The 26,843-nt window shown below is 54.1% G+C and overlaps 1 protein-coding gene across 2 annotated transcripts in view; it reads left to right on the forward strand.

Annotated features, from left to right (window-relative positions):
• NAV1 (neuron navigator 1) overlaps positions 1-26,843 on the forward strand; it is a 298,657-nt gene that overhangs the window by 96,692 nt on the left and 175,122 nt on the right. Inside the window, exon 4 of one of the 2 annotated variants that reach the window (XM_084611036.1) lies at positions 16,737-17,486. The exons of the other annotated variant lie outside the window; for it this stretch is intronic. Coding sequence (XP_084467162.1) covers positions 16,737-17,486 — 750 coding nt within the window. The remainder of the gene's footprint in view (positions 1-16,736; positions 17,487-26,843) is intronic. 2 annotated transcript variants of the gene reach the window in all.

Below are 26,843 nucleotides of genomic sequence, written 5' to 3' on the forward strand. Positions count from 1 at the left end.
ACTAGCATGGCTCCAGTCTCTCTCCCCAGGTGTGGCTGATTTCCTGGAGATGCTGCCTTGGGATGCCCTAGCCCCAGGAATGAAGGGGAGTGGGGGGTTAATGTTTCAGCAGCCCTGACTGTGCTTGGTTCCAAGAGACTCCTGCAAGGTGCTGAATGACCTCCACATCCAACGAAGCCAATCATAGAATCATACAATATCAGCGTTGGAAGGGACCTCAGTCCAACCCCCTGCTCAAAGCCGGACCAACCCCAACTAAATCATCCCAGCCAGGGCTTTGTCAAGTCTGACCTTAAAAACCTCAAAGGAAGGAGATTCCAGCACCTCCCTAGGTAACGCATTCCAGTGCTTCACCACCATCCTAGTGAAAAAGATTTTCCTAATATCCAACCTAAACCTCCCCCACTGCAACTTGAGATCATTACTCCTCGTTCTGTCATCTGCTACCACTGAGAACAGTCGAGATCCATCCTCTTTGGAACCCCCTTTCAGGTAGTTGAAAACAACTATCAAATCCCCCCTCATTCTTCTCTTCCGCAGACTAAATAACCCAGTTCCCTCAGCCTCTCCTCATAACTCATGTGTTCCAGTCCCCTAATCATTTTTGTTGCCCTCCACTGGACGCTTTCCAATTTTTCCACATCCTTCTTGTAGTGTGGGGCCCAAAACTGGACACAGTACTCCAGATGAGGCCTCACCAATGCCGAATAGAGGGGAATGATCACGTCCCTCAATCTGCTGGCAATGCCCCTACTTATGCAGCCCAAGTGCCGTTAGCCTTCTTGGCAACAAGGGCACACTGTTGACTCATATCCAGCTTCTCGTCCACTGTAACCCCTAGGTCCTTTTTTGCAGAACTGCTGCCTAGCCATTCGGTCCCTAGTCTGTAGCGGTGCATGGGATTCTTCCATCCTAAGTGAAGGACTCTGCACTTGTCCTTGTTGAACCTCATCAGATTTCTTTTGGCCCAATCCTCCAATTTGTCTAGGGCCATCTGTATCCTATCCCTACCCCTCCAGCGTATCTACCTCTCCTCCCAGTTTAGTGTCATCTGCAAACTTGCTGAGGGTGCAATCCACACCATCCTCCAGATCATTCATGAAGGTTTCAGAGTAACAGCCGTGTTAGTCTGTCTTTGCAAAAAGAAAAGGAGTACTTGTGGCACCTTAGAGACTAACCAATTTATATTGAACAAAACCGGCCCCAGGACCGACCCTTGGGGCACTCCACTTGATACCGGCTGCCAACTAGACATGGAGCCTTTGATCACTACCCATTGAGCCCGATGATCTAGCCAGCTTTCTATCCACCTTATAGTCCATTCATCCAGCCCATACTTCTTTAACTTGCTGGCAAGAATACTGTGGGAGACCGTATCAGAAACTTTGCTAAAGTCAAGGAACAACACATCCACCACTTTCCCTTCATCCACAGAGCCAGTTGTCTCATCATAGAAGGCAATTAGATTAGTCAGGCATGACTTGCCCTTGATGAATCCATGCTGACTGTTCCTGATCACTTTCCTCTCCTCTAAGTGCTTCAGAATTGATTCCTTGAGGACCTGCTCCACGATTTTTCCAGGGACTGAGGTGAGGCTGACTGGCCTGTAGTTCCCAGGATCCTCCTCCTTCCCTTTTTTAAAGATGGGCACTACATTAGCCTTTTTCCAGTCGTCCGGGACCTCCCCCGATCGCCATGAGTTTTCAAAGATAACAGCCAATGGCTCTGCAATCACATCCACCAACTCCTTTAGCACTCTCGGATGCAACGCATCCGTCCCTATGGACTTGTTCTCTTCCAGCTTTTCTAAATAGTCCCGAACCACTTCTTTCTCCACAGAGGGCTGGTCGCCTCCTCCCCATGCTGTGCTGCCCAGTGCAGCAGTCTGGGAGCTGACCTTGTTCGTGAAGACAGAGGCAAAAAAAGCATTGAGTACCTTAGCTTTTTCCACATCCTCTGTCACTAGGTTGCCTCCCCCATTCAGTAAGGGGCCCACACTTTCCTTGACTTTCTTCTTGTTGCTAAATACCTGAAGAAACCCTTCTTGTTACTCTTAACATCTCTTGCTAGCTGCAACTCCAGGTGTGATTTGGCCTTCCTGATTTCACTCCTGCATGCCTGGAGAGGAGGGTGCTGTGCAGCTGCCAGGATCGAGCCCTTATACTGAGCTTGGTGCCTGGTTATCAGCTGGATGGATTGGACAGTGTCCAGTCAGTCCCATAACCCTGCTTCCAGCTCCAATGCAACGAGGGACAATGGGATTGGCTGAACCTTACCCCTCTTGGAAAGGTGGTCCAGGGTGTTTCAGAGGAGAACTCTGCAGCTCCAAGCAAAGCTGGACAGGTGCTGCTCCTTGGCAGGCAGAGAGCAGGGCTCTGTTCCTGACTCCCCAGCTGATTCAACGTGTGACCTTGAGCAACGTGTGACCTTTCCCTCTTCCTGCCTCTGTTTCCCCAGCTGTCACATGGGAGCCCGTGATACTGATCCCTCTGTAAATCTCTGTGAGGTCCTTGGGCTCAGCATGCACTGGGAGCAGGGAGAAGAGAGGGCGAGGGTCAGGCTGGCCGTTTCAGTTCTGGAAACCCCAAAGGAAACATTTGGAGAGGAGCCGGGTCAGAGATAGCACTAGGCAGTGGGGGTTCTGGCAAGTGGGCTCTAGTGTTGCACTGATCTGCTTCAGTAGCCCAGAGCTCTGAGTGCTTAACACCAGGAGGAAAAGCTGGTGTCGGGTGTGCTCAAGCTAGCTGGGTTGGTCTGGGCATCTCATTCATATGGACGGCTGGAGAATAGGCAAGGCCACATCTTGTGGCCAGCTAAAGCAAGGCAACCATTCTCATGGTGGCCCCTATGTACAATATAGAGACACGCTGAAGTCAAACTTGAAAGCCTCTCAGGTTCACCCGAGCGACTGGGAAGCGCCAGCCCACAACGCAGCAAGGTGGGGGCAGATTTGTCACGTGGCCCTGGCCCGCTTTGAAGCAAGGCGCCTTACCGCTTGGTGTGAAGAACGTGAACCGTGCAAAGCCAGGAAAGCGCAGCCTGCGATGGTGGTGGATGAACAGGCCTGGCCCACGTGTAACCGCGCTGGCGGTTCTCGCACTGGTCTGATGCATGAGAGACGTGAGACTCCATCATCATCCTCGCCACTCGGGCAACGAGCCTATACCACCACCCGCGCTGCGATGTCCGCACGGCTACTTTGAGTGCCTGCCTGCACTGGGACCAGCTGCACTGTAGACATCCCCTTGGAAGTCAGAGGAGAGCTTGTGCTCTTCCCTATTGCAGTGGGGAAGAGCCATATACCCTGCCATGAGCGTGCCAAGATTCAGGCTAGGGCCCCACAACATCTCTTCAATCCCGGGCTAACAACTGAGCCCCCAGCGGCGGCTTGGCCAGCCAGGTCATTGCAAGCACGGGCATTCCCCTGCCAGGCTACACAGCACCTGCCCAGTAGCTGGTCACTTGGAGACAGGTTTCTTCCATCCCTGGACGCTGACGGTTGGATTCTCAGATGGGGAGAGTGATGGGAGGGAAAGTAGCTCTAAGCTGGCCAGCAACAAGAACAGAAACTAGAGCAACCTAAGGGCTGCTCTAAATTCTGCTGGCTGCCCCAGAGAGCACTGGGCTGATGCAGAGCACCAGAGTGCTGTGTGCTCTATCCCTCCCCACCACACCATGCACATACACTAGCCTATAGCCAAGCCAACATGGGTGGGGTGAACGGCCAGGCTGGTGGGATTAAGGAATGTCCAGTCCCGCTAGCATGCAGAATGGGCCGAGGAGCAGCAGTGAAGGGAACTCCTGGAAAGAAGGTGCCATTCAGTGCCGGAATTAGCCACAGCTGGGCCAAGCACATGAATCCACATCAGAGCCTAGAGAAAGAGGGGCCAACTCACACAGTGTAAGAGGATTAAAGCCCCATTAGGGGATTCTGCCCTAATTTGCCTGCATGGCCATGAAGCGAATGGGGGATAGTGATTGGCTCAGTGGATGCAGCCCAGACACCGCTGCAGTGGAGATTAAATACAGAGAATTACTTTTGTTTACATACGGGTACGTTTCCCCTAAGCTGGCCCTAAGAAGCTCATGCCCCATGTCTGGCTCTATGGGCAAATCCTGAGGCTGTCATCCAGGTCAAACTCTCACTGACTTCCATGGGGCTTAGCCCAGTAAGGCCTGGGAGGGAATGCAAGAATCAGGGGGTGTGGATTTGTGAGAGAGAATGACAAGGCGTCGGATTGCCATGGATTTGTGGTATCTTATTACTCAGCAACACAGCTGGTCAAATCCTGCAAAGCCCATGTGCACAACTGGGCATTCAAGTTCTAATCAGCTGTTCAGTGCAGACAGGGCCGTGCCCCTTCCCTCTTTGCTGTCCGCAAACAGCTGTGCCAGGTGGGTTTTGTATGGCTGCGTGTCGAAGAGCCGACTGCTGTTTGGGTGCCCCTCCCCGTGGCCCCAAGGGCCCCCACTCTGTGCTCATCAGCATTTGTTATTCTCCTGTTTAAAAAAGTGTTGCTCAGCCAATCAGGGAGCAGAAGCCATAACCTTGGGACTTAAATGGCCAAGCACCTACAGGAATGGTGCCTGCCAGCAGGGGGTGCACTTTAAGGAAAACCCCGGCACTGCTAAAGTTGCTGCTCCCTCATCAAGGAGCAGCTGGGCTGGTTGTGACTCTGTTTCCCTCCCGGTTCTGTGGCTTCTCTCTGCTGCGAGTCTCTGCAATCGCCAAGCTGCGGGAAGCTTGTTCCGCATGAAGCACCTGGCCTGCCCCATCCCTGCCTCACTCCTTACTGTTGCTGGGTCACTGACCAGCTGTGAGCTAGGACATGTCAGCTCCGTCACTTCCTTAGTCCGACCAAGGTTGGAGGGCCTTGAATGCGTGTGACGGCCACCACCCCAGGGACTGAACCAGAGACCCCTAGAGCTAAAGTCTTGAGCTGTTACCACTCTTTTGCTCTATGCTGTAACAATTCCCATCCGCTGCAGCTCAGTCACAGGGACACCCAGGATGAACACATCCCCTTGGGTCACATGGGTGCCTTTGAGGTGCCTGGCATGTGGTTCTGCCTCTGGAAAACCCACCTCTACCTGGCCATTCACTTCTGGTGCATTATGTGCCACTTTCCTGCCCTCGCCCGTCTGACCCTCTGTTCCAGAAATGGCTGCTTGGCTCGGGGGATCCTCCCCTGCCCACAATGATTAGGTCACCAACATCCAGCCAATGAGGCAACGGGGCTAAAGTAACTAAGGGAGTTGTGTGGCAAGGCATAGACTTCTAACAGGTCATCAGCTTAGCCTCGGTCTCCAGTCTGATTTCTCCAAGGACTGGGAGTGCCCTGAGTTCTGATCCTGTCTCTGCCACTGACTGGGTCTGTGACTTTGAGCAAGTTGAGTTCCTTCTGCGAGCCTCACTTTCCCCATTTGTAACATGACACCCCGCTTTATGATCTACAGCTGGGAAGCCCCATGTAAAAGTTAAGGATTGGTCCCCATTGCCCCCCTCCAGCCCTCAATTCTGCAGCTCCTCCAGAAGAATCCCAGATACTCCCTCTCAGTCAAAGTGCTTTAGAATCTGGGCATCTGGTCCTGCCCCATGGACATCGCTGAGATTGGTGGCAAGGCTACAACTGACTCACCACTGCACTTGTGGGGCGGTGAGAGGCCTTTAAGGGACATGGAGCCTTTAAGGGCCGTGCCTGACAGAATCATGGCTTTTAAGGCCAGAAGGGACCATTCTGATCATCCAGTCTGACCTCCTGTATAGCACAGGCCAGAGAATTTCATCCAGCTACTTCTGCACAGAGAGAGCATGGGTTTTTAAGGTGTTGGCTTAAAGAGCCTCTCTGTGCCTCAGTTTCCCCTTCCCTTCACCTCCCTTGCCCATTTAGACTGTAAGCTCTTTGGGGCAGGTTCTGTGTCTCTGCAGGGTCTGGCCCAATGGGCTCTGGTCCTGTCCCTGCCTTTCTGCTGTCTCTCGGTCCTTATGGCCACGTGAGGCTGGGAGCCCATTGTGGGCAAATCCCAGAGCCAGCAGGGCCCAGCTGTTCCCAGCCCTCAGCCTGCCTGGGAAAATAGAAACCCCTCTCTTCCAGCTGCAGCCCATCTCCAGGTGCTAGGGAGGGTGTTTAATTCACCGAGCCCGTGTGAAAATGACAGCCTCTTTCTGGGAACGGCTCCTCCTGGCCCCTCAGCCTCATGGGTGTAATGCTATCCGGCCTGGCGGAGCTCTGAGTTCGGGCTGAGAGCGCAGATTTGTCATGGGGCCTGCTCAGGAGGCAGCGGTGGCATGGGAACCGAACGAAGGGACACAGGCTCGCAATGCTGGAGCAGCTCCGGCATTGACAGCAGGGCTCTCTGCCCCCAGGGGATCAGCAGACCCCTGGCTCGCCAGGGCTGTCACTCCAGTCCCATGCTCAAGCACCTAACGCCCTTAGATCTCTGCAGGTCAGCAGCCCTTCTGAGCTGGGATTCGGCAATGTCCATTAGAACCGCACTCAGCTGTGGTGCTTAGAGTGAAAAATAGACCCCGCAGATCCTGGGGCTCCTGCTGGGGGAGGGGATTTATCTTGCCGGGGTGATGTGGGGCCGTTTCTTTCCCATCACAAGCTCTCCCCACAGGTAAACTTCTCCTTGCTCTGATTTAGCACAGTTGCTGGGCCATTGCATGGGAGGGGGGGGAGGTTACAAACCCATTCCAGCATGGCCAAGTGGTGAGGGTGCTCAACTGGGATATGGGAGACCTATACCCCTGCTTTGCCTGACTCAGAGTAGGGGCTTGCACTTGGGTCCGCCAAATTATCTAACCACTAAGCTTTTGAAGCTGTTCTACTTGCTATAAATAATTAAATCTATTCAGTGGCTTACAGAGACACTGATGCTCTAGCCTAGTGGTTAGGGCACTCACGTGGGAGACCCAGGTTCAAGTGCCTAGTCTGAACCTGGCACCGCCAGGATTTGAACCTGGGTCTTGGTGAGTGCTCTCACCGCTGGGCTTTTGGCTATACTGTGGTGGGTCTGTCTCTCTCTGGCTTTGACCAGAAATTCCATCCTGGATCTGAGGAAACTTTCATCGAATTGGAGACATTTCTGTGAAAAGGTTCAGTTTGGACAACTCAGCGTTTCCCACCCCTTCCGAGCGGCTCCATTTAACAATCTTCAAAAGGCAATCAGTGCAGGCGAGACCAGTGATGATGTCCTGTAGGCCATCCCCAACCATCTCCATGTCCCGTCAGCCTCCCCACCTCATACCCACCACCTCCCGCACTCTGGCCCTCCACAAAATAAGGAGATTTAGGGTCAAATTTTCAGAAGTGCCTAAATGACTCATTTCCAAAGGGATCCAGATGCCTGGAGAGGCAAAGATTTTCAAAAGCCTCTAAGCAAGTTCAGTGTCTAAATCCCATTGGCTATGCTGATCCCAGTGCTTTGTTGGGAGATGATAAAGCCCCTTAGCAAGTCACATCCTGCTGCAGCCAAGATTAAACTCCCCTTGCCAGCCCCTTTGCTGTTAAATGGAAAGAAGAATACAGCAACATTGTCTCTTTCCTCCTCTAATGACTTGATTGGATTCCAACAATCTATTATACATGCTCAAGCACTGGGCACCGCTCGGTTTCTCCTCTGTCTTCCCCTCCTTTCAGTTTTTCTTTGAGCTCCAGGAATGACCCATTGCTAGAAGGATGCAGAGACAGAGCAGAGAATGTAATGTTGCAAGCAAGACACAGCCAATGGGCTCCCCGTACAGCATTATATCCGGGTTGAGGGTCACTAGGAGAAAATCACTGCTGAATTAATCTCCTCCATGCAGAAGCCACTGTGTGCAATATTTGCTTGGCATCTTCGGCCCCTTCCAATCTGATGGTTGATTCCACGTTTACAAAGTCATTCTTCAATGAACCATTCACAGACATTTATTCCAGCTCATTGTATTTTGCAGGCTCTGTGCTGCCAGGGATACAGTGAGAGGTTGGAGGGGGGAGAGGGAGGGAAATCTAGTTACCTCATTTCTTAGAGGAATAATCAGACCCCCCCCCCAAAAAAAAATCCCTTTGCAAATTGGTCTTACAAATGCTCCAGATCTCTCTGGGTTGTTATTTTATTGACCGATACTGGGATGGCTGTTGCCACGGCAGCAAGGAGATGGCTCTGCCGTGGAGGATGGTGGGATACTCCGGGGATGTGCAGAGAATATAAAAAGAAAGGGAGAGAAGAGAAAAGGGAGAGGTTCATTTAGGGAGCGTCTGAAACTTCTCTAGTTGAAATGGTTCTTTAAAGGGACAGAACTCAGTCTAAGTCCCAATGGAAGTCCTATTACAGACCTCTCGTTTTTGAGGCACGACAGGTCCCTTCGGCGAGCTGGTCTGGACAGTGTTCATATTACAGGGCGTCAGGGGTCACAGGTGCCTGTCTGACATGGACTCAGCCCATGCAGCCACATTTTCAAAGCGGGCCTCTGATTTTTGGGAGCCTCAGTTTTGGGGTGCCGCAGGTTGGGCCCCCCCGAAAAGGGAGATGTACAAAATCAGCTAAAGTGATGATGGCCCATTTGCAAATGATTGACTTGAGACCTATTGGTAGCAAATTAGCAGGTGAGCATGCAAACATGGTGAAAGCAAGGAGCGGGCCTCACAGACTGGCCGTGGCTTATTTGCCTTAGCCTGGTGTGAACTACTGATGCTCCTCTTGGATGCTCTGCCAGTACGTATCCTGCAGTACGGTTTGCAAAAGTAATAAACTTTCCAGCTAGGGAGACCACCCTGCTGGACCGTCACTGCTGTGCTGAGCAATGAGGCGGGGCTGCTGGGTTTTGGGTGTGCGAGTTATAGGGGGAGCGGATTAGCAAGGTGCAAATGAGCCTGCTAGACCCTGCTCTGGGATTCAAGTCTGCACAGCTGGATTTGGGGCTGTCAGCCGAGGAAGAGACAGCTCAGGTGCTGGATTTCTGGCATCAACTTTTTGCTTTCTATTCTGATTCTTTGACAATTATGGCGGCATAGGGCAGGCTCGGCTCGGGTGCAAAAGGTCCATAGCGTTTTACTAGTTTCCCCATAAGCGCCCTGGGCAGGGGGGTCCCTAAAACAGTCTCAGCAAGCCCCTTAGGCAGTGCCTTTTGTCCTAAATTCTATGACTCTGGGAATCACAAGCAGCCCAGCCTGGGTCAATCATCCTTTTCTAGTTATCCAACAAAAAAATAGTCCCAAAACAAATGCACTAGTCCTGGGTTAGGCCTACTCCTTCAGCAGGGCTCTGACAGTCTGCAAAAGTCCTGGGCTATCCCTATTCAGGGAGCAAAGAATAGGCAGTCTGTTCTCCTCTGGGTCAGCCAACAACTGATCTGGCCCTCCATTATCTGACAGAGAGTGCAGGTGTAGCGGGGAGGGGCTGAGTCAGCCACAGCAGCTTCGTCACCCTCGCCGGCTTGGTGCAGGGTTGGGTACCCCATCCCAGCAGCTGATTGTTAGTTTGTGTCTAGCCCATTGATACAGCGGCTGCCACAGACAATCAATACAGATAAAGTGCCTGGCTGTGTGAAGCTGCTAATTAAGGGATATGGGCGCCCCAAATTAATGGGAATTGGGCATCCAAATCCCCTAGGCATCTGACAGTCTCATCCTAAAGAGTCAACCAAAAAGTGTTGCAGCTAATGGGGGGAAATTCTGTCTTAGACCTTGTCCTGACAGATAAAGAGGGGCTCATCACAGACCTAAACGTTAATGGTAGCTCAGGTTTCAGAGGAGCAGCCGTGTCAGTCTGTATCCGCAGAAAGAACAGGAGGACTTGTGGCACCTTAGAGACTAACACATTTATTTGAGCATCAGCTTTCATGAGCTACAGCTCACTTCATCGGATGCATGCCGTGGAAAATACAGTGGGAGGATTTATATACACAGAGAACATGAAACAATGGGTGTTACCATACACACCGTAAGGAGAGTGATCAGGTAAGGTGAGCTATTACCAGCAGGAGAGCGGGGGGGGGAGGAGGGGGACCTTTTGTAGTGATAATCAAGGTGGGCCATTTCCAGCAGTTGACAAGAACGTGAGGAACGGGGGTGGGGAGGAATAAACATGGGGAAATAGTTTTACTTTGTGTAATGACCCATCCACTCCCAGTCTTTATTATTTTTCTCCCATGTTTATTCCCCCTCCCCCCCACTGTTCCTCACACTTTCTTGTCAACTGCTGGAAATGGCCCACCTTGATTATCACTACAAAAGGGTCCGTCCCCCCCCACCACCCGCTCTCCTGCTAGTAATAGCTCACCTTACCTGATCACTCTCGTTACGGTGTGTATGGTAACACCCATTGTTTCATGTTCTCTGTGTATATAAATCTCCCCACTGTATTTTCCACTGCATGCATCCGATGAAGTGAGCTGTAGCTCACGAAAGCTCATGCTCAAATAAATTGGTTAGTCTCTAAGATGCCACAAGTCCTCCTTTTCTTTTTAATGGTAGCTTAGTTACAAGTGATCATGACTTGATCACATTTATCATGTGCAAGCAGAATAAAGTCCAGACTGGTAATCTATCTATCTATCTATAGATATATATATACACCCGGTGCTTTAATAGGGACAATTTCACAGAGCTGAAAACAATTATGAGTCAAATCAGCTAAAAGGAAGAATATAACCAGAAGAATGTGAATGATCATTGGGACTCATTTCAAAACTAGATGCCCCAAAAAGCCCACAATTGTGCCCATAGGATTAATCCCATAACCTAGGAAGCAGGCTGTGCTCGTTAAAAAAAACAACTTGGTTGGTTTAGAGGGGAATTGAAAGCAGATATATATATATATATATATATATATATATATAACAAATGGAAGAAGAGTGAAGTTGACAGTAATTAATATAAATCAGAAGTTAGGAATTGTAGAAAATTGATAAGGGAAGCCAGGGGGCACAAGGCAAAATCTATGGACAGCAGTGTTGAGAACAAAAAGAATCCTGACAGTGTTATTGGTCCATTACTAGATGGTAAATGATTACTAAATGGTAGAATGATCAATAATAGTGCAGAAAGGGTGTTCAATAAATATTTCTGTTCTGTTTGGGGAAAAACAGGTAATGTGGTCTCATCATGTGATGATAACACTCCTTCCATTCCACTAGTATCTCTGGAGGATGTTAAACAGAAGCTACTGAAGACAGACATTTTAAAATTAGCAGATCCAGATAATTTGCATCCAAGAGTTTAAAAAGAGTTGGCTGAGGAACTCATTGGACAGTTAATGTTGATTTTCAGTAAGTCTTGCAGCACTGGAGAAGTTCCAGAAGACTGAAAGAAATTTAATTTTGTTCTAATTTTTAAAAGGGTAGATGGGATGACCCGGGTAATAGTAGTTCTGTCAGCCCGACATCGATCCAGGGCAAGATAATGGAGTGGTTAATGTGGGACTCAATTAATAATGAACTAAAGGAGGATAATATAATTAATGCAAATCAACGTGAGTTTATGAAAAACAGATCATGTCAAAGTAACTTGATATCTTTTTTGATGAGATTACAAGTTTGGTTGATAAAGCTAATAGTGTTGATGTAATATGCTTAGATTTCTGTAAGGTCTATGACTTGGTAGTGCACAACATTTTGATTAAAAAGGTAGAACAATATAACATTAAATGGATTAAAAACTGGGTAATGGGTAGGTTTCAACTTGTAACTGGAAATGGGGACTCATCATCAAGTAGATGTGTTTCCAGTGGGGTCCTGCAGGGGTCAGTTCTTGGCCCTTTGCTATTTAACATCTTTATCGATGACCTGGAAGAAAACATAAAATCATTATTTATAAAGTTTGCAGATGACACAAAAATTGGGGGAGTGTTAAATAATGAAGAGGACAGGTCACTGATTCAGAGTGATCTGGATCGCTTGGTAAATTGGGTGCAAACAAGCAATATATGTTTTATTATGGCCAAATGTCAATGTATACCTCTAGGACCAAAGAACGCAGGCCGTACTTTCAGGATGGGGGACTCTACCCTGGGAAGCAGTGACTCAGAAACAGATTTGGGGATGATGGTGGATAATCAGCTGAACAGGAGCTCCCAGTATGATGCTGTGACCAAAAGATCAAATGCCACCCTGGGATGCACAGGAATCTCAAGTAGGAACAGAGAAGTTATTTTACCTATTTGGCACTGGTGTGCCCATTGCTGGAAGGCTGTGTCCATTTCTGGTGCCCACAATTCAAGGAGGATGTTGATAAAGTGGAGAAGGTTCAGAGAGAGCCATGACAATGATTAAAGAATTAGAAAACCTGCCTTTTAGTGATAGACTCCAGGAGCTCAATCTATTTAGCATAACTAAGAGAATGCAAAGGGGTGACTTGATCACAGTTTATAAGTATCTACATGGGGAGCAAATATTCAATAATGGGCTTCTCAGTCTAACAGAGGACGGTCTACCACTATCCAATGGCTGGAAGTTGAAGCAAGACAAATTCAGACTGGAAATAAGGTGTAAATTGTTAACAGGGAGGGTAATTAACCACTGGAACAATTTACCAAGGGTCGTGGTGGATTCTCCATCACTGGCAATTTTTAAATCAAAACAAGATGTGTTTTCTAAAAGCTCTTCTCTAGGAATGATTCTGGGGAAGTTCTGTGGCCTGTGTCATACAGGAGGTCAGCCTGGATGATCACAGTGGTCCCTTCTGCCCTTAGAATCTATGAGCCAGACCAGATGCCTGGGACAGAGCCAACCCAGAAACTAGGAATAAGGCTGAAGCACAGCCCAGATCCTCTTGGCCTCACTCATTAAAGTAACTTCCTCGGATGGGCAGCTAAGGGAGATGGAAGAGACTTGCCCAACGCCACCCAGTGAGCCAGTGCCAGGATGAGAACTCAGGTCCTGACTCCCAGGCCTGTGCTCCAATCCCTAGGAGACATTGCTTCCCCAAGGAGATCTGCTCCCCAACTTGTCTCAGTCCCTGTTTCCTGTGATTCCCAGTGTCTAAGGGCCTGATCTTCCCGTCACAGGGAGTTTTGCCTAAGAAGGGACTGCAGAATTGGGTCCCAAGGAGCTTTGGTCTGTCTGCAGGAGTTTTCTCTGCTTTTCCAAGTCTCCTCCCTCTCCCTTATCTCTATAGCATAGTAATGTGCCCTAATGCAATATATTTCGTTGGTTGCCATGGAATCCTGTGTGAGGTCACCACATAGAATTAATTCCCCCCTCCTAAGGGAAGGGTAATTAACAAAAAATGATGATAACCAGAACCCACTTCCCCCTTTGCCCTTAATTCCCTTGGAATATTAGAGATGGGCAGACAGATTCACGCAGACCCACCTTCCACAGGGGTGTCAGAGGCTGCTGGAGTCTTGTGAGTCTGGCTCCTTGCTTTGGCCTGCCTGCTGCCAGGATTTTGCCTTCGATCCCAGAGGTGCCACACCTGCACCCGCAGCTCTCAGGGCCCAGCGTGGCATTGCAGTGATAGGGATCTGATCCAGCTGGAGTCGTTCCATTGACTTCAATGCGCTTTGGCTCTGATCGGAGGTGCCCGTCTTCAGCTGGCTCACTGCTTTCACGTCCCCTGAGCAGGTGCCCACAGGTAGCCATGTGGGGGCGGGGGAGCTGGACGTGCTGTCTGGAGCTCTGAGGCCAGCTGAGTCACTCTCAAACACATGGTATTGCAGCTAGCGCGGGAGACTGGGCAGGCAGGACTCCTGGGTTCTCTTTCTGACTCTTCCACCTACTCTAACTGTGTAAGTTGGAGCAAGTTGTGTCACCTCCTTTCCCCCAGGCCACAAAATGGGTTTAACAATCCCCACCTTCCAGAGAGTGGGGTCAGGACTCTGAGACCTGGAGAGAGCTGCTGGGGGACTCCTGAGGACCAGTGCAGAGAGGGTGACAGGCAGGCACTAACCATGGCCCCTGGGGAGATGAGCCTGCCCCTCATGGGGCGTACCTACAGGGTCAGGCAGATTGGGCAGCGCTGAGGATGGAGAGCCGGGGTGATAAAGTGGAGCAGATACCACAGGGACAGGCGCTGTATAAAAACAGATGGAAATTATGAGCACGCTGCGCCGATCCAGCCTGTCTCCTGAACTCCATCCCGCAGTGCGGGGCTTGGCATGTAGGAACTGCCCCAGAGCCCCTGGTCCCCGCATTGTGGGATAGGAGACACTGACTGTGCCGGCAGGACAGCTGTAAGGTGTGCTATGGGTTCGGTTCAACCCAGTGCTGAGGGCTGGGCCCCCTCCTTCCTTCCCGCTGACCCCCAGGGAACAGAGGATGATTAGCACCTTGCACCATCCAGCTCCACACATGTGGACATGCCAGAGTAGCCTTGCTTTCCGGGCGTCCTAGACTGCTGCAAGGACAAACCACTCCATGATCCTGCAGCAACCGGGCCTGGGCACAGGGAAGGTCTCTGGGCCCCTCAGGCTTCTGGTTGGACATTCCCTCCAAACTTTCCCAAACCTACAGGAGCAGGGACCTCAGTACAGAGCCTCTGCAGGGTCATTGCTGTGACTAAGTGGGCCAGACATTGGAGGGTGGGGTGGACCATGGGGAGGCTCCAAGTCATTGTCTGTGAAATGAACAGGCCTGCTCCGTGTTATCTTGGCTGGGTTTGGAGCAGGCTTGGCTGGCCACAACCCAGCCCCGCAATGAGTCAGGAGCAGAGCCGAGAGGTAACTTCCTCCAATAGGCGTTTGCTCTTGGGATGTCTGCTGACTTCCAGAGGGCCTCAGTCCTCACAGCCTTTGCTTAGTGTTCCTGGGCTGGGCCTCTGCCTTCCCCTCGGCACCCATGGGTGTCTCTGCTTCTCCTCACTGCCCATGGGTGTCTCTGCTTCCCCTCAGCACCCATGGATGTCTCTGCTTCTCCTCACTGCCCACGGGTGTCTCTGCTTCCCCTCAGCACCCATGGGTGTCTCTGCTTCCCCTCAGCACCCATGGGTGTCTCTGCTTCTCCTCAGTACCCATGGGAGTCCCGGCTTCTCACTGCCCACGGGTGTCTCTGCTTCTCAGTACCCATGGGTGGCTCTGCTTCCCCTCAGCATGCATGGGTGGTTCTGCTTCCCCTCAGCACCCATGGGTGGCTCTGCTTCTCCTCAGTACCCATGGGAGTCCCAGCTTCTCACTGCCCACAGGTATCTCTGCTTCTCCTCAGCACCCATGGGTGTCTCTGCTTCTCCTCAGCACCCACGGGTGGCTCTGCTTCTTCTCATCACCCATGGGTGGCTCTGCTTCTCCTCAGCACCCACGGGCGGCTTTGCTTCTCCTCACTGCCCACGCGTGGCTCTGCTTCTCCTCAGCAACCACGGGTGGCTCCGGTTCTCAGCACCCACGGGTGGCCACTTCTCCTCATCATTGCTTGGTGGCTTGGCTTCTCCTCAGCCCATGCAGGAGTCTCCTCTTCCCCTCAGCTCTGCCTCTCTGGAGCACCCATGGACAGCTCTGCTTCCCCTCAGCACCCATGCGGCATCCCCTTCCTGTCCACTGAGTCCGGCTTTTCTTTATACAGTCCTGAGCTAGCCCTAGTGACAGGGCCTGGACATTTCTGTGCGGGCAGCCTGAGCAGACGCTTCCCACCCCATTGCCTATTTGCCACCCTCACCCTGGTGCTGCCCTTTCCTCAGCCCCTTCAGCAGCATCTCTGCTCCCAGCCCCCGGCACCAAGGGCACAGAAATTCCAAACCCCGCTCTTTAGGGGGGTGCCGGCTTCAAGCCCTGTGTGCCAGGACATCCTGGTAAAGGGGCACTGGGGTCAGGACTCCATCCCGGCCTCTGACACACTGTGGAGCCACAGGGGGAAAGTCACGGAATAGCTTTGTGACTCAGTTCCCCCCCCCCCCGGACGGGGATAATGATGCGCCCTGCCTCACAGGGCTACTGAGCGCTTTGAGAGAACACAGTCAGGCTGCTGCTTTTGAACCCTGTTTCCCGGCCCTGCTCCTTTGAGACCCAGGGGTGGGGCGAGCAGCCCCCCAAGAAGGGGTCTGGAAGAAGGCTTTTTCCTGGCTGCCTTCTGTGGATCTGGGAGTGGCCGGCCCACGCCACCCCCGAGCCCCAGCTGCGCCCCCCACTCACACGTGGAGCGAAAGCCTTGGAACCGCTGGGGGAGCCGGGACACGCCCGGGGCCCGACGGAGCGGGGCTCAGGGTTGGCCCCTCGCTTCCTTCCGAGCGCATCCCACTGGGGAGCACAGTGCCCTGGACAGGGGGTGGCAGAGGCGCACGTGGGGTCAGGCTCCCGAGGCGATGGGGCCGGAGGCCGCCCCTGGGTGCAGCAGATCCTTTGCAAGCCGGCCGTGCGCTCCGGCTGCCCGTGGGAACGCAGGCGACCCAGGGCAGGGACCGCGCAGGGCTGTCGGGCGGGGTGTGTGGGTTGAAGCCACGCCTCGCTTTTGCGGGGAGAGGGGCGAGGCGGGGCGCTGGCTCCTCCTGGGCTCTTTAGGGAACCAGCCCGCGTCCGTCCCCCACCCCCCGCCAGCCCCTGCGCACACCCGGGCGCGCAGCCTCCCCTCCCCGAGCGCTGGAAATAGAAGGCGGCCCTGCCCGCCTCCCCTCCCCTGGCTGGCTGAGCATCGCGGGCAGGCGGCGGAGGGGGAGGGCCCTTCTTGCGGGCCCGGACCTTCCGCCGGGTCTCAGTCTGCCGGCGGCGCGGCGCAGCGCGGAGGGGCTGCAGCGGAGCGCGCTGGGCTGGGCTGGGCAGCCCCGTGGTCTCACCGCCTCTCTCTCTCTCTTCTCTCCCCGCTCCGTGCTCCCCTCTCCCCCTCGCAGCAGCCGGCGTGTTAAATGGTTTCAGCGCAGGCGGGATGCTTGGCACCAACCTCAAAAGCCTGGAGCTCAGCGGCGAGGGGCCGGAGGAGCTGAAGGGCTACCGGAAAGGGGCCGAGGGCAAGGGCGGCGGCGGCGGCATGATGCCCAAGCGGCCCAAAGCGCCCGGGGCGCACGAGCTGCGGGTCTTCAAGTCGGGCAGCGTGGAGAGCCGGCTGCCGCCCGGCCCCAGCCTGCGCAAGCAGAAGTCCCTCACCAACCTGGCCTTCCTCACCGACGCCGAGAAGAAGATGCAGCTCTACGAGCCCCGCTGGAGCGACGACATGGCCAAGGCGGCCAAGGGGGGCGGGCGCGGGGGGCTGAAAGCCAAGGAAGCCCCGCTCATGTCCAAGAGCCTCTCCAAGTCGGAGCACTCCCTCTTCCAAGCCAGGCTCGCCCCCGGCCTGGCCAAGCCGCCGCTGGCCCCGCTCCCGTCCAGCCTCTGCAAGCCCAGCCGCATCCCCCGCGGGCCCTACGCGGAGGTGAAGCCCCTGAGCACGGCGCCCGAGGCCGGCGGGGTGGAGGACAGCAAATCCGACGACGAGATCCTCTCCAGCAAAGCCAAGGGCCGGGAGAAGCCGCAGCAGCAGCCGGCGCCGGCGCCCGGCCCGGCGGGGAAGGGGCAGGAGGAGCGAGCCTACCTGAAGGTGGACCCGGAGCTCGTGGTGACGGTGCTGGGGGACCTGGAGCAGCTGCTCTTCAGCCAGATGCTGGGTGAGTCCCGTCCCCGCGCCCCCCACCCGTTACCGGCGGCGAGTCAACTCCGGCGCCGGATCCGCTGTGCCAGGAGGGAATGAATGAATAGGGCCGGGGGAGGGGGCAGAAACCCGGCCCCCTGCCCCCCTTGAATCCAGGGGCCCGCGGTTGAAAGCGAAGGCGAGTTTGGGGGGAACATCCTCTCTTATCTGGAGGGGGGCTTGGTATCGGCATTTGGGTCCCGTTTAGGCTGCGATCAAAGGGACTGGCGGAGGGTAAGGAGTGAACAGTGCCTAGAGCAAATGCTGCGTCCCGGAGGAGCTACTCTCTTCTCCTGGGTTTCTCCTTCCTTTATTCTGCAAGGCGCCGGCACACTGGGGCTCTTTACGTGGCTTTTCCCCCCTGGGTATTTGTCAGTGTTTCCTTGAGGTTCTACCTTAAAAAGCCCCCCCTCCCCCCCCCCCCCCACACACACACTCACTTTGTCTCCGGAGAACAATGCTTGCTTTGGCAAAGCGAGCCTTTCCTAGCCCGAGAGAAATCCCCTGGCTTGGCGAGGCCCTGCGAGCTAGAACAGGGAGCGGGGGAAGGGGCAAGGGAGGAGAGAGCAACCCCCCCCCCCAAGGAACAGAGATGTGGGGGATAGACAAGCACCGTTTTCCTGGGCATCCTTGTGATTGTCTTGGCTGGTGGAACTGACAAGGGGAAGGGGGAGGTGTGAGCTACAGACATCAGCCGGAGGCTGCAAGCTGGGCTGGGGGGGGGGGGGGGTGTGTGTAAGGGTGTGCATGTCTTGATTATCTCAGCTGTGTCATTGATATGGGGAAGGGATAGGTGTGAGGTGTCAGACATCAGCCAGAGACCACAAGCCAGGCTGGTGTGTGTGGGGGGGGGGGGGGGAGTGATGTGCATGTCATGATATGACTGAGGTGGGGAAGAGAGAGCTGAGAGATGTCAGACATCAGCCAGGGACCACAAGCCAGGCTGGTGTGTGTGTGTGTCAGAGTGTGCATCTGTGTCAGGGCGCTGGGGGGGGGGAGCTGGAATGTGACACTCACGAGGAAAATGGATGACAGATTGTGCCTCGCACCCGAGCGAGAGGCCGCTGGAAATGGATCAACTTTCGTATTTGCAGCTGTGATGATCGGAGTGGTGGAAGGGCAGATCTCTGGGGGGGGGGGGCGGGGGTCTCCAGGCAGAAGGGAGGCACCGGGAGCACCGAACATGGGCTGTCCGAGGTGACATCCGCGCAGTAAATACAGCAGTGCCCTGAAATGTTGCGTGCCGTTGACCCCTGGCTCTGCGGAACGGTTTCACGGGCGTGCGTGGCGGGAGGGAGATGCCTGCTCTTAGCAGAGCTGCTGAGTGCCCATGGCAGGCAGACATGGAGTGATCTGTGGGAGAAGGGGGAGTGGCCGCTTACCAGGGTCTGTTCTAGTCCCTTGTTTGTGGGACAGCTGCAAGGCAAGCGTGAGAAGAGGGCTACTGGGCCAAAAGATGCACTGATGCCTCCTGGTGAGAGACAGAGAGTCATCTGATGAAGGGACACCAGGTATCAGCTCTGCTCTGACCATCCCCTCTGTTCCTATGGCCATTCTCTCCCCCTGCCCCCCCCCCCCGTATTCCTAGGGACAACAGCAGCGTTCATGCTCCAGCCTGGATCTGCAGCAGTTCTAGTCCCCGTCTGGAGCCTTGGACTCTCTGTAACCCTTCCACGAACGGGCTCTTCGGGGGGGGGGGGGGGGCACTGACCAAGGGGTATGATCTGAGCTGGGGAATCATCAGCAGCTGTTCTGCTCTAAGCACAGAAGAGCCTGTTTCCATGCAACCGCCCCCCATGATCAACACACACACCCCCCCCCCCCTCCGGAAACCAGATGATAATTGGCCGGAGCTGTGTGCGGGGACAGTGCTGCCCGCAAACGACGCTTTGGAGAACTTGGGGTGGGAGGGGCAGACTGGGTGAGCTTTTGCTTCTGGAGGTTTGGGCTAGCAGCAGGCTGTGGATAATAACGGAGATAAGCTTTGCAGCCTTCATCTGTGACACTGCAGACATGTATTTGTTCATATCACACAAATTACCACCCCCTGGAGTTTGATTGGCAGCCACTGCTCAGGGCTGGAATAGCAGGAGAGCAGTGGGTCAGGACTGAGGGGCATTGGCAGAGCTGTGGGTGGGGGAGTGGGGGGGTCCAGCACAGGAATAGCAGGAGGGTCTGCAGAGCGGGACTGGAGTACGTTGGCACAGCTGCGGAGGGGGAGCCCAGGGCTGGAATAGTAGGGGAGGAGACTATAGATTTGGTCAGTTTGCGGTGCCTGGCAAAGCTGGCGAGGCAGAGGATGGACATAGCAGGAGGTTCTGCGCTTCAGGAGCAAGATGAATCTGCAAAGCTGCACAGGGGGAAAGTTGCACAGCATCTGGCTGCTCTTTTCCCAGCTCGAACGAGCAGCCAAGCCCCAGCTTTCAAGTGCTTATGATATTCACACACATTTCACAAAGGGTGAAATATTAAAGGACCAGGGCCTCGGCGAGGCTCAGCGTGGGCTGGGGAAAGGGTGGGAGGCTCCATGGCTGGCTTGGGTTTCAAGGCTAAACACACAGAATATCCCATTTCCTTGCAGCCCTGGAAAGCTTTCCACTTCCCCGTCTTGGCTGAGAATCCGCCCGCTCCCAGTACGAGAGGGGAGTGTAAATCCTGACGCTAGAAGGTTTGTCAGACACACAGGCCTAGACCCAAATGAAAGGAAAAGGCAGCCGCGAAACCCGATCCCCTTCCCCCCCCTCCCACTGGGAGCCCCCTGCCCCACTCAGCTGGGCCGCAGATGCTCTGCCAGCACCACGCCCCAGAGCCCAGTCACCTTGCAAAAGGCAGGATTAGAGCCTGGCTCTGGAAAAAATATTATCGGCCCCCGTGTGTGTAGTTTCCTGGCACATCCGCAGGAGTTACCTGAACACGTGCTACAGGCAAAGCGGGTCTGGGCATGGTAACGCCACTATCCAGCCTTGGGGCAGGGAGAGAAGGTCATGGGATATCTACCAGAGGCACCCTGGAGGAAAGACTGGGCCAAATCTGCAGCTGCTGTAGCTCATCAGAGCTCCGTTGGCTTCAATCGACTTCCACCAGTGGGGGTTCTGGCCCGTGATTTATATATTGTACCATGTCTGCGCATGGATTTCCTTCCAGCCCAGTGCATCCTTCTCCAGACATAACCGTGCCTTAGCACTTTGTTTCCAAGGAGCCCAAATAGAATAGAATTTCCAAGGAGCCCAATAGTAATAGAACCCAGGACTCCTGCTTCCCAGTCTCTTGCTCTAACCACTAAACCCACTCCCTCTTCAGACCCATAGCATACTCTGCTGATGGCAAGCCGTAGTCTCACACATCCAGCTTTACGGTGAGGGTTTGGAGTCTGGATCCCATCTGGCAAGTGGCAGTCCAGGTGCTGGATTTGCCCCTGATCAGCAGACCTGCTTAGACTGCAGAACTGGAGTGGGGGAATCCAGTTCTCCTGGCCCTTCCACGCAGTAAGGAAAGGGTCATCCTGAAAAGATGCGGCGTGTGCTTAGTCCTACAGATCAGGGAAGGGTCTGGGACCCCTGTTATTTTTTCTGCACTGGTTCCTCCATGGCTAAGCCCAGCGCATGGCCTGGTTGTGTAGGGAAGGAAGTGGGGCTGGGCGGGAGCCAAGGTCTTCCTTTAAACACAGATGTCTTTGGTCATTAGCAAACAGTCCCAGGACTCTTCCCCCTTCCTGGAGTGGTAGCGAGTTCAGTGTGGACTCTGAGAGAGGGGTCAGGCCAGGCTCAAAGACCCTCTGCCACTGTGGATGCTCGACTCTGACTTGAGCTCATGAGGAAGAGCCCAGATTCACCCCCGTGTCTAACCCAGCAGCACAGACCTGGTGGAGGAACATCTGCCAAGAGGTGGCAGGGGAAAGCAGCTGTGACTTCCCTTTCCACTCGAGAGGCAGGTGGTCCAGTGGATGAGGCATCCGGCGGGGACTCAGCATAGGCCTCTATTCATAGCTGCAAACAGCAAACTGCGTGACCTTGGGAACGTCCCCGCTCTCCTCTCTGAGACTCATCTGTGAAGCAGGGATAATGACACACTCCCTCGAGAACTATAGGTGATAAGAGCCACTGCATCCAACAATCTTAGGTGCTGTCTGGCCTCCAGCACCCCAGGGCCTGAGTACCTGGCTGTATTTACCCTGAGGTAGGGCTGTGGTCCTATCTCCATTTTACAGGTGGAGAACTGAGATGCAGAGAGTGCCTCTACATTGCAAAAGGAACCCTGCACCAGTGAATCGCAGGGCCCTGGTCAGCTCGGGCTTGCAGGACTCGCAAGGGGCTAAAAGCAGCAGTGTAGACTTATTCCTGCTCAGGGTCTGAAACCTGGGGAGGGGGTGGGTCTCAGAGTCTGAGCGGGAACGTCTACACGGCTCTTTTTAGCACCATATTGCCAGCCGAAATCAGTTGACCTGAGCTCTGGGACTTGCTGCTGTGGGTTTGCAGAGTAGACACAGCCCTAGAGAGATTACGGGTCGGGTTTTCAAGGGCAATCAGGCACCTAAAGATGCAGATAGACACCTAGTGAGATTTTTTTAAACCAGAGGGAGTTAGGCACGTATGAAAAATCCCAGTAGGCACCTAAACCCCTTTGAAAATCAGGCCGCATGGTTATGTCTTCATTGCACACTAACCCTGGGCTCTGTCTCAGGTTTGAGCCCAATGCCCCCTTCCGTCCACACACCAATCAGTCAGACTCGGGTCAGCAAGTGCTCAGCACCTGGGTCCTAGGACCCTGCTGGGGGGCGGAGGGTGGAGCCCATGCTCTGCTGACTCGGCTCCACACCCTGTCAGTTGGGTTCAGCTCAAGCTGTAGACCTGAGTCAGAAGGTGAGCACAGCGCGGTATGGATGCTTTAGCACAGCTGTGAGACCTGGGCCCAGCCACTGCAAGCCCAGTTTACAATGCAGTGGACACTCCAGCACGGGCTTGGAAACCCTGAGCCCACAAGTCCAAATCCCCCAGACCCAGGCTTAGTGTGCAGGGTAGACGTACCCAAAGTGACCAGCTCAAAGTCACGCGGGGATTCTGCAGGAACACAGGGAACTGAACCAGGTCTTTGGTGCACAGGCTAGGGCCTTAACCACTAGCCTATCCTGCCTCTCTGCCTATCTGTCGAACATTCCCGGCTTTGTGCTTCTTGGGTGACATGCACATATACAGGCATTGGGTGGGTGGAGGTGGGAGGAAGGGAAACTATTGTGGGTTATTTTTCAGCGTTTCTGCACCATTAGTTAGAATGTCCCCAGCTTCCTCCCCAAAGGGGGAAGGGAAGGGCCAAGCCAGGGAGCTCACAGCACTAGGTCAGCAGGATGGAGATTCACGTCGTTTCCGGCCTTGCTGCTCAGGGGAATTTCAGGTTCTGCTTTGATTCTTTCCTCCCAAATTTGTGTTTTCAGGCACTGTCTTGCTTCTAAATCAGACTGAGGAATGCCGATATTTCTCCTTCCAGCCAGCTTGGCCTTGCTCCATCCCTGTGATCAGAGCTCCCCCTTCCCAGCCAAGCTGCTGGACTGACCTGGGGGTGACATGTGGTGGTGGTTTATGTAAGAGTGCCCTTATGTTGCTCGTGCAAGCACAGGATCACTGCGTGCAATCTGGCATTGGGCTGTAGATAAGAGGCCCTGCTACAGCAGGGCCTGCTTGCTTCTCTGTTCTTCCGGGACCACCACTTCACTATTTACACCCGCAGTTTTAGCCCAGAGGGGTGGAATGTCCTTGGAAAGCGGAGCACGTCCTGACAGTCTGATGTGCTTGATCTTTCAATCCAGAGCAGTAAATAAATGCAACAGCGCAGTTCTGGTTCTTCTCTGCACCATGGTGCGCCAGGCTTCGGCTAAGGTAGCAAAGGTGTTGGGGTCCCAGACTCCTCTCAGGTCTGATCTCTGGGCCTGTTTCCACTTTTGGTAAATGAATCTGAGTCCCCCCGGCTGACACGTGCACTTAAGAAGGATCTGAGTCAGAGCTCAGGGGTGTCTGGCTCTTGGGTTTCCATTAGGGTCAGTTACAGAGGCAGAAGCCCATCTCCAGTAAGGGCCAAGCATCACCTAGCTAGACTTTTGTTAGGCCTGCTTTGTGGGCCTGATCCTGGGAGGTGCTGAGCTCCCTCAATTCCCATAAAGTCATTAGGAGCCTGGGGATAGCAGGGTGTGGAGTCATACTCGGTTCTTCCCACGTGTGTCTGGGATGGGGTGGCAGCAGGAAACACTCAGGGACAGGGGTCCCTGGAAATGGCTTCCCACTTGGGTTCTCCGGAGCCCAGATCAGATGGCGGGTGGGATGTGCTGCAGGACACCTCTCTTTTCCATGGGGTGGGGAGAGGGCAGAGTGGGCCTGAGAGAGGATTGAGGAGGGCTGTGATGGACTCCACTGGAGTTGAAGCTGGGCTGGGAGGGAAGGTGTGACAAGGCAGGAGCAATACCTACCCCCTGCTGAACACGGGGTTAACCTCTGCTCCCCCTTCCCTGGTACAGATTATCGGGGGAGGGCTATCTACTGGGCGTCAGAGGGGGGAGAGTGCCTTTGGGGAGGATGAGCTCTTCACTAAGTGGGGTGTGGCGGAGTGAGGCTGGGTGGGGTGGGGTCGGACAGGATGGATGGGGTCGGGCAGGGTGAGGCTGTAGGGTGGGGTGAGACAGGACAGGATAAGTCTGAGGGGCAGGGCTGGAGCTGGTGGTCTGGGGCAGGGCATTCCCTGTCACTTATTCCCTTCAGCTCACAGTAATGGGGCCTGATCTCTGGCTGCCCGCCTCGCCCCAGGAAAAGCTTTTGCTGATAGTGACCGTGCTCCCGTACTGCTGAGCCAGCCCCCCCCAGCTGGCAGACGCGTCTCTGGTTCTTTGGCGATTTGGTTTTAAGCTGGTGATGTGCTGAGAGGATGGGCCGCTTCCCCATGGGGGTTGCTCCATAGGCGTCCCTCTGAGTCCAAGAGCGGAAAGTGACTGCAGCTTTATGACCGGAAATTGCGTCCCTGCAGGGAGGCCCACTCCAGTGACATTCCTCCAGCACAGGGAGCCTGGAGCGGCTCAGCACCCTTCAGGCCCAGAAGGCTGCATGGGGTGGGGGACTGTTCCCTCCCTTGTGTGAGCTGAAGGACAGAGGATGGCTTACGGTGCACATCCCCAAGGGGCAGTGGTTGGCCAGCAAAGGGCCATGTCTGCAATCCACCCACCCCACAAGCTGCCCATCATGAATGCACCATGCTGTACCTCCGGGAACACACTGCCCCTTTCCTAATCTTTGGTCCCTGCCAGCTGGAGTCCTGGAGCAAGAGATGCATCTGCCACCACCATGCCGCCCCTTGTGGTGCTGGCCAGGGCAGGATCTGGCCATATGTGTAGGAACCACTTCAACTTCCAGCAATATGCAGCCAGCTCTGGGGTGGAATGCAGCAGCTGGGTGGCAGTGCCCAGCAGCGATCCAGTGGGGAAGAATGCCGTATCTAGTAGGGACTGCAGGAGAAGCTTGCGTAGGCAGAGCAAGTGCAGAATACGCTCCCAAGTGAGGACCTCGCAAAAGGAGAGCTTGGTTCGCTGGGTCCACTTCCAGGGCCGACGAGTTTCTTCACTGGCGTATAATCGACCCGTTGCAGCCCCTGCTTCAGGGCACCCACAAGGCCGTACACCAGCGCAAGAGAGCAGACAGTCCACAGCGGTGTATCCCTAACACGCTGGGCTCAGGAACGTCCAATCTCTACGAGCATCGTGTTGAGTCTATGGGGAGTGAGGATTTGCTTTGATGGGCTGTGGAGCCTGGCTACCCTTCCTCTCCTTGCCATGCACAATTGTGTCAGGAATCCGCTCCCTCCGCCAAAGGTTTCCCCGGAACGCCGGGAGCTGCCTTTCATGCACCGCACTATGGACACTCTCTGCGGGTTTCCCATCTGAACCCTGGGAGAGAGACGGGGCTGTGTGAGAACAGAGGTGCTGAGGGTGAGATGGTCTAGAACAGAGAGATGAACAACAATGGGAGCCAGATGAGGGTGAGCCCCATCATAGAGACAGGCTACGCCTGCATGTGCCCACGTCACCCTGCGCTAGCCCCAGCCTATGGAGCCCGCAGGACTGTGCGCATAGGGCCGGGGGTGCCGTAATTCCCACTGCTCTTGATGTCAGCCCCGAGGGTGTATTTGGGATATGACGTCCCGCACAGTGATGGGGCTGGGTTACGCTGATACCGACCTATCACAAGATGCCACTGAAGCAAAGAGCTTAGCAGGCTTCCTAAAGGATTAGACACGTATAGGAATAATAAAATGATCACCCGCAATGACGCTGGCCAGGATTAACATGGCGGAGCTCAGCACTCCTGCTGCAGGGCGTGTCCTCGCCTGAATGCCCTCTGGGGGGTGGAGGGCTAGTCCCTCATTGCCCACTAGGGGCATTCTTGCACCTTCAACTGGTCATTGGGCGGCATGGCAGACAGGACCAGCAGATGTGATGGATCCCAGTCTGACCATTGCGAGAATCCCACACTCCAGGCAGTGAACTCACCCAAGCTTGGCAGAGATGCCCGTCCATCCTCTGCTTTGGCTGCTGGACTGTTCAGTGAAACCTCGAACTCCAGCTGCGGCTGTGGAGCGGGTGCATCCGCCCTGGGGCTATGGAGAAGAAGCCCTCGCATGGAGCTGGCCTCTGGAAGACAGAAGTAGATTCTCATGATGGTATCTGCTAAAGCAGCGAGACTCAGACTTAGGCTCGCGAGCCACAAACAGCTCTTTAATGTGTCTCCGGCGGCTCTTTGCAGAACATGATATTAAAACATTGGTTAATAATTCAATCACTCAATCTCAGTTATTAACCAATCGGGATGCTTTTACTATGGTATTAACCAATTGTAGAACACTTGGTCAGTCATTTTGCTGTGAGAATAATATATATATGTAAATGAAACAATGAATTCACATGGGCTCCTTTGGGTAATGTTGATCGCTAATTTGGCCCCTTAACCACTGAGGTCTGAGTGTCACTGGACTAGAGGTCTGGAGCATCTCTGAGCTCTTCAGTCTCCGTGCTGTGGAAATACCCTCTGCTCGTGTGGCCTGTGGGGGATGCGTCCACCAGGATCTGTCTCATGCTCCGGCTGACCACCCTCTGTTATCTCCCATGGTTTTTCTGGGAGCCATCCTTAAATCGTGGAAAGCCGCTGATTCTACTTTCTGGAGTATGTCCCTGGTGGCCAGGACACTGGACTGGTGCAATGAACCAGCTGAGATGGAAGCTCTGACAGGAGAAGACTGGACAGACTCAAGAGCGTAAACTTTTAGCTTTAGTTTCAGATTGTTACAGGCTAAGTCCTGGTTCTGC

The sequence above is a fragment of the Lepidochelys olivacea genome (genome assembly GCF_965140295.1).
Source record: "Lepidochelys olivacea isolate rLepOli2 genome assembly, chromosome: 21".
NCBI classification, from domain to species: domain Eukaryota; kingdom Metazoa; phylum Chordata; order Testudines; family Cheloniidae; genus Lepidochelys; species Lepidochelys olivacea.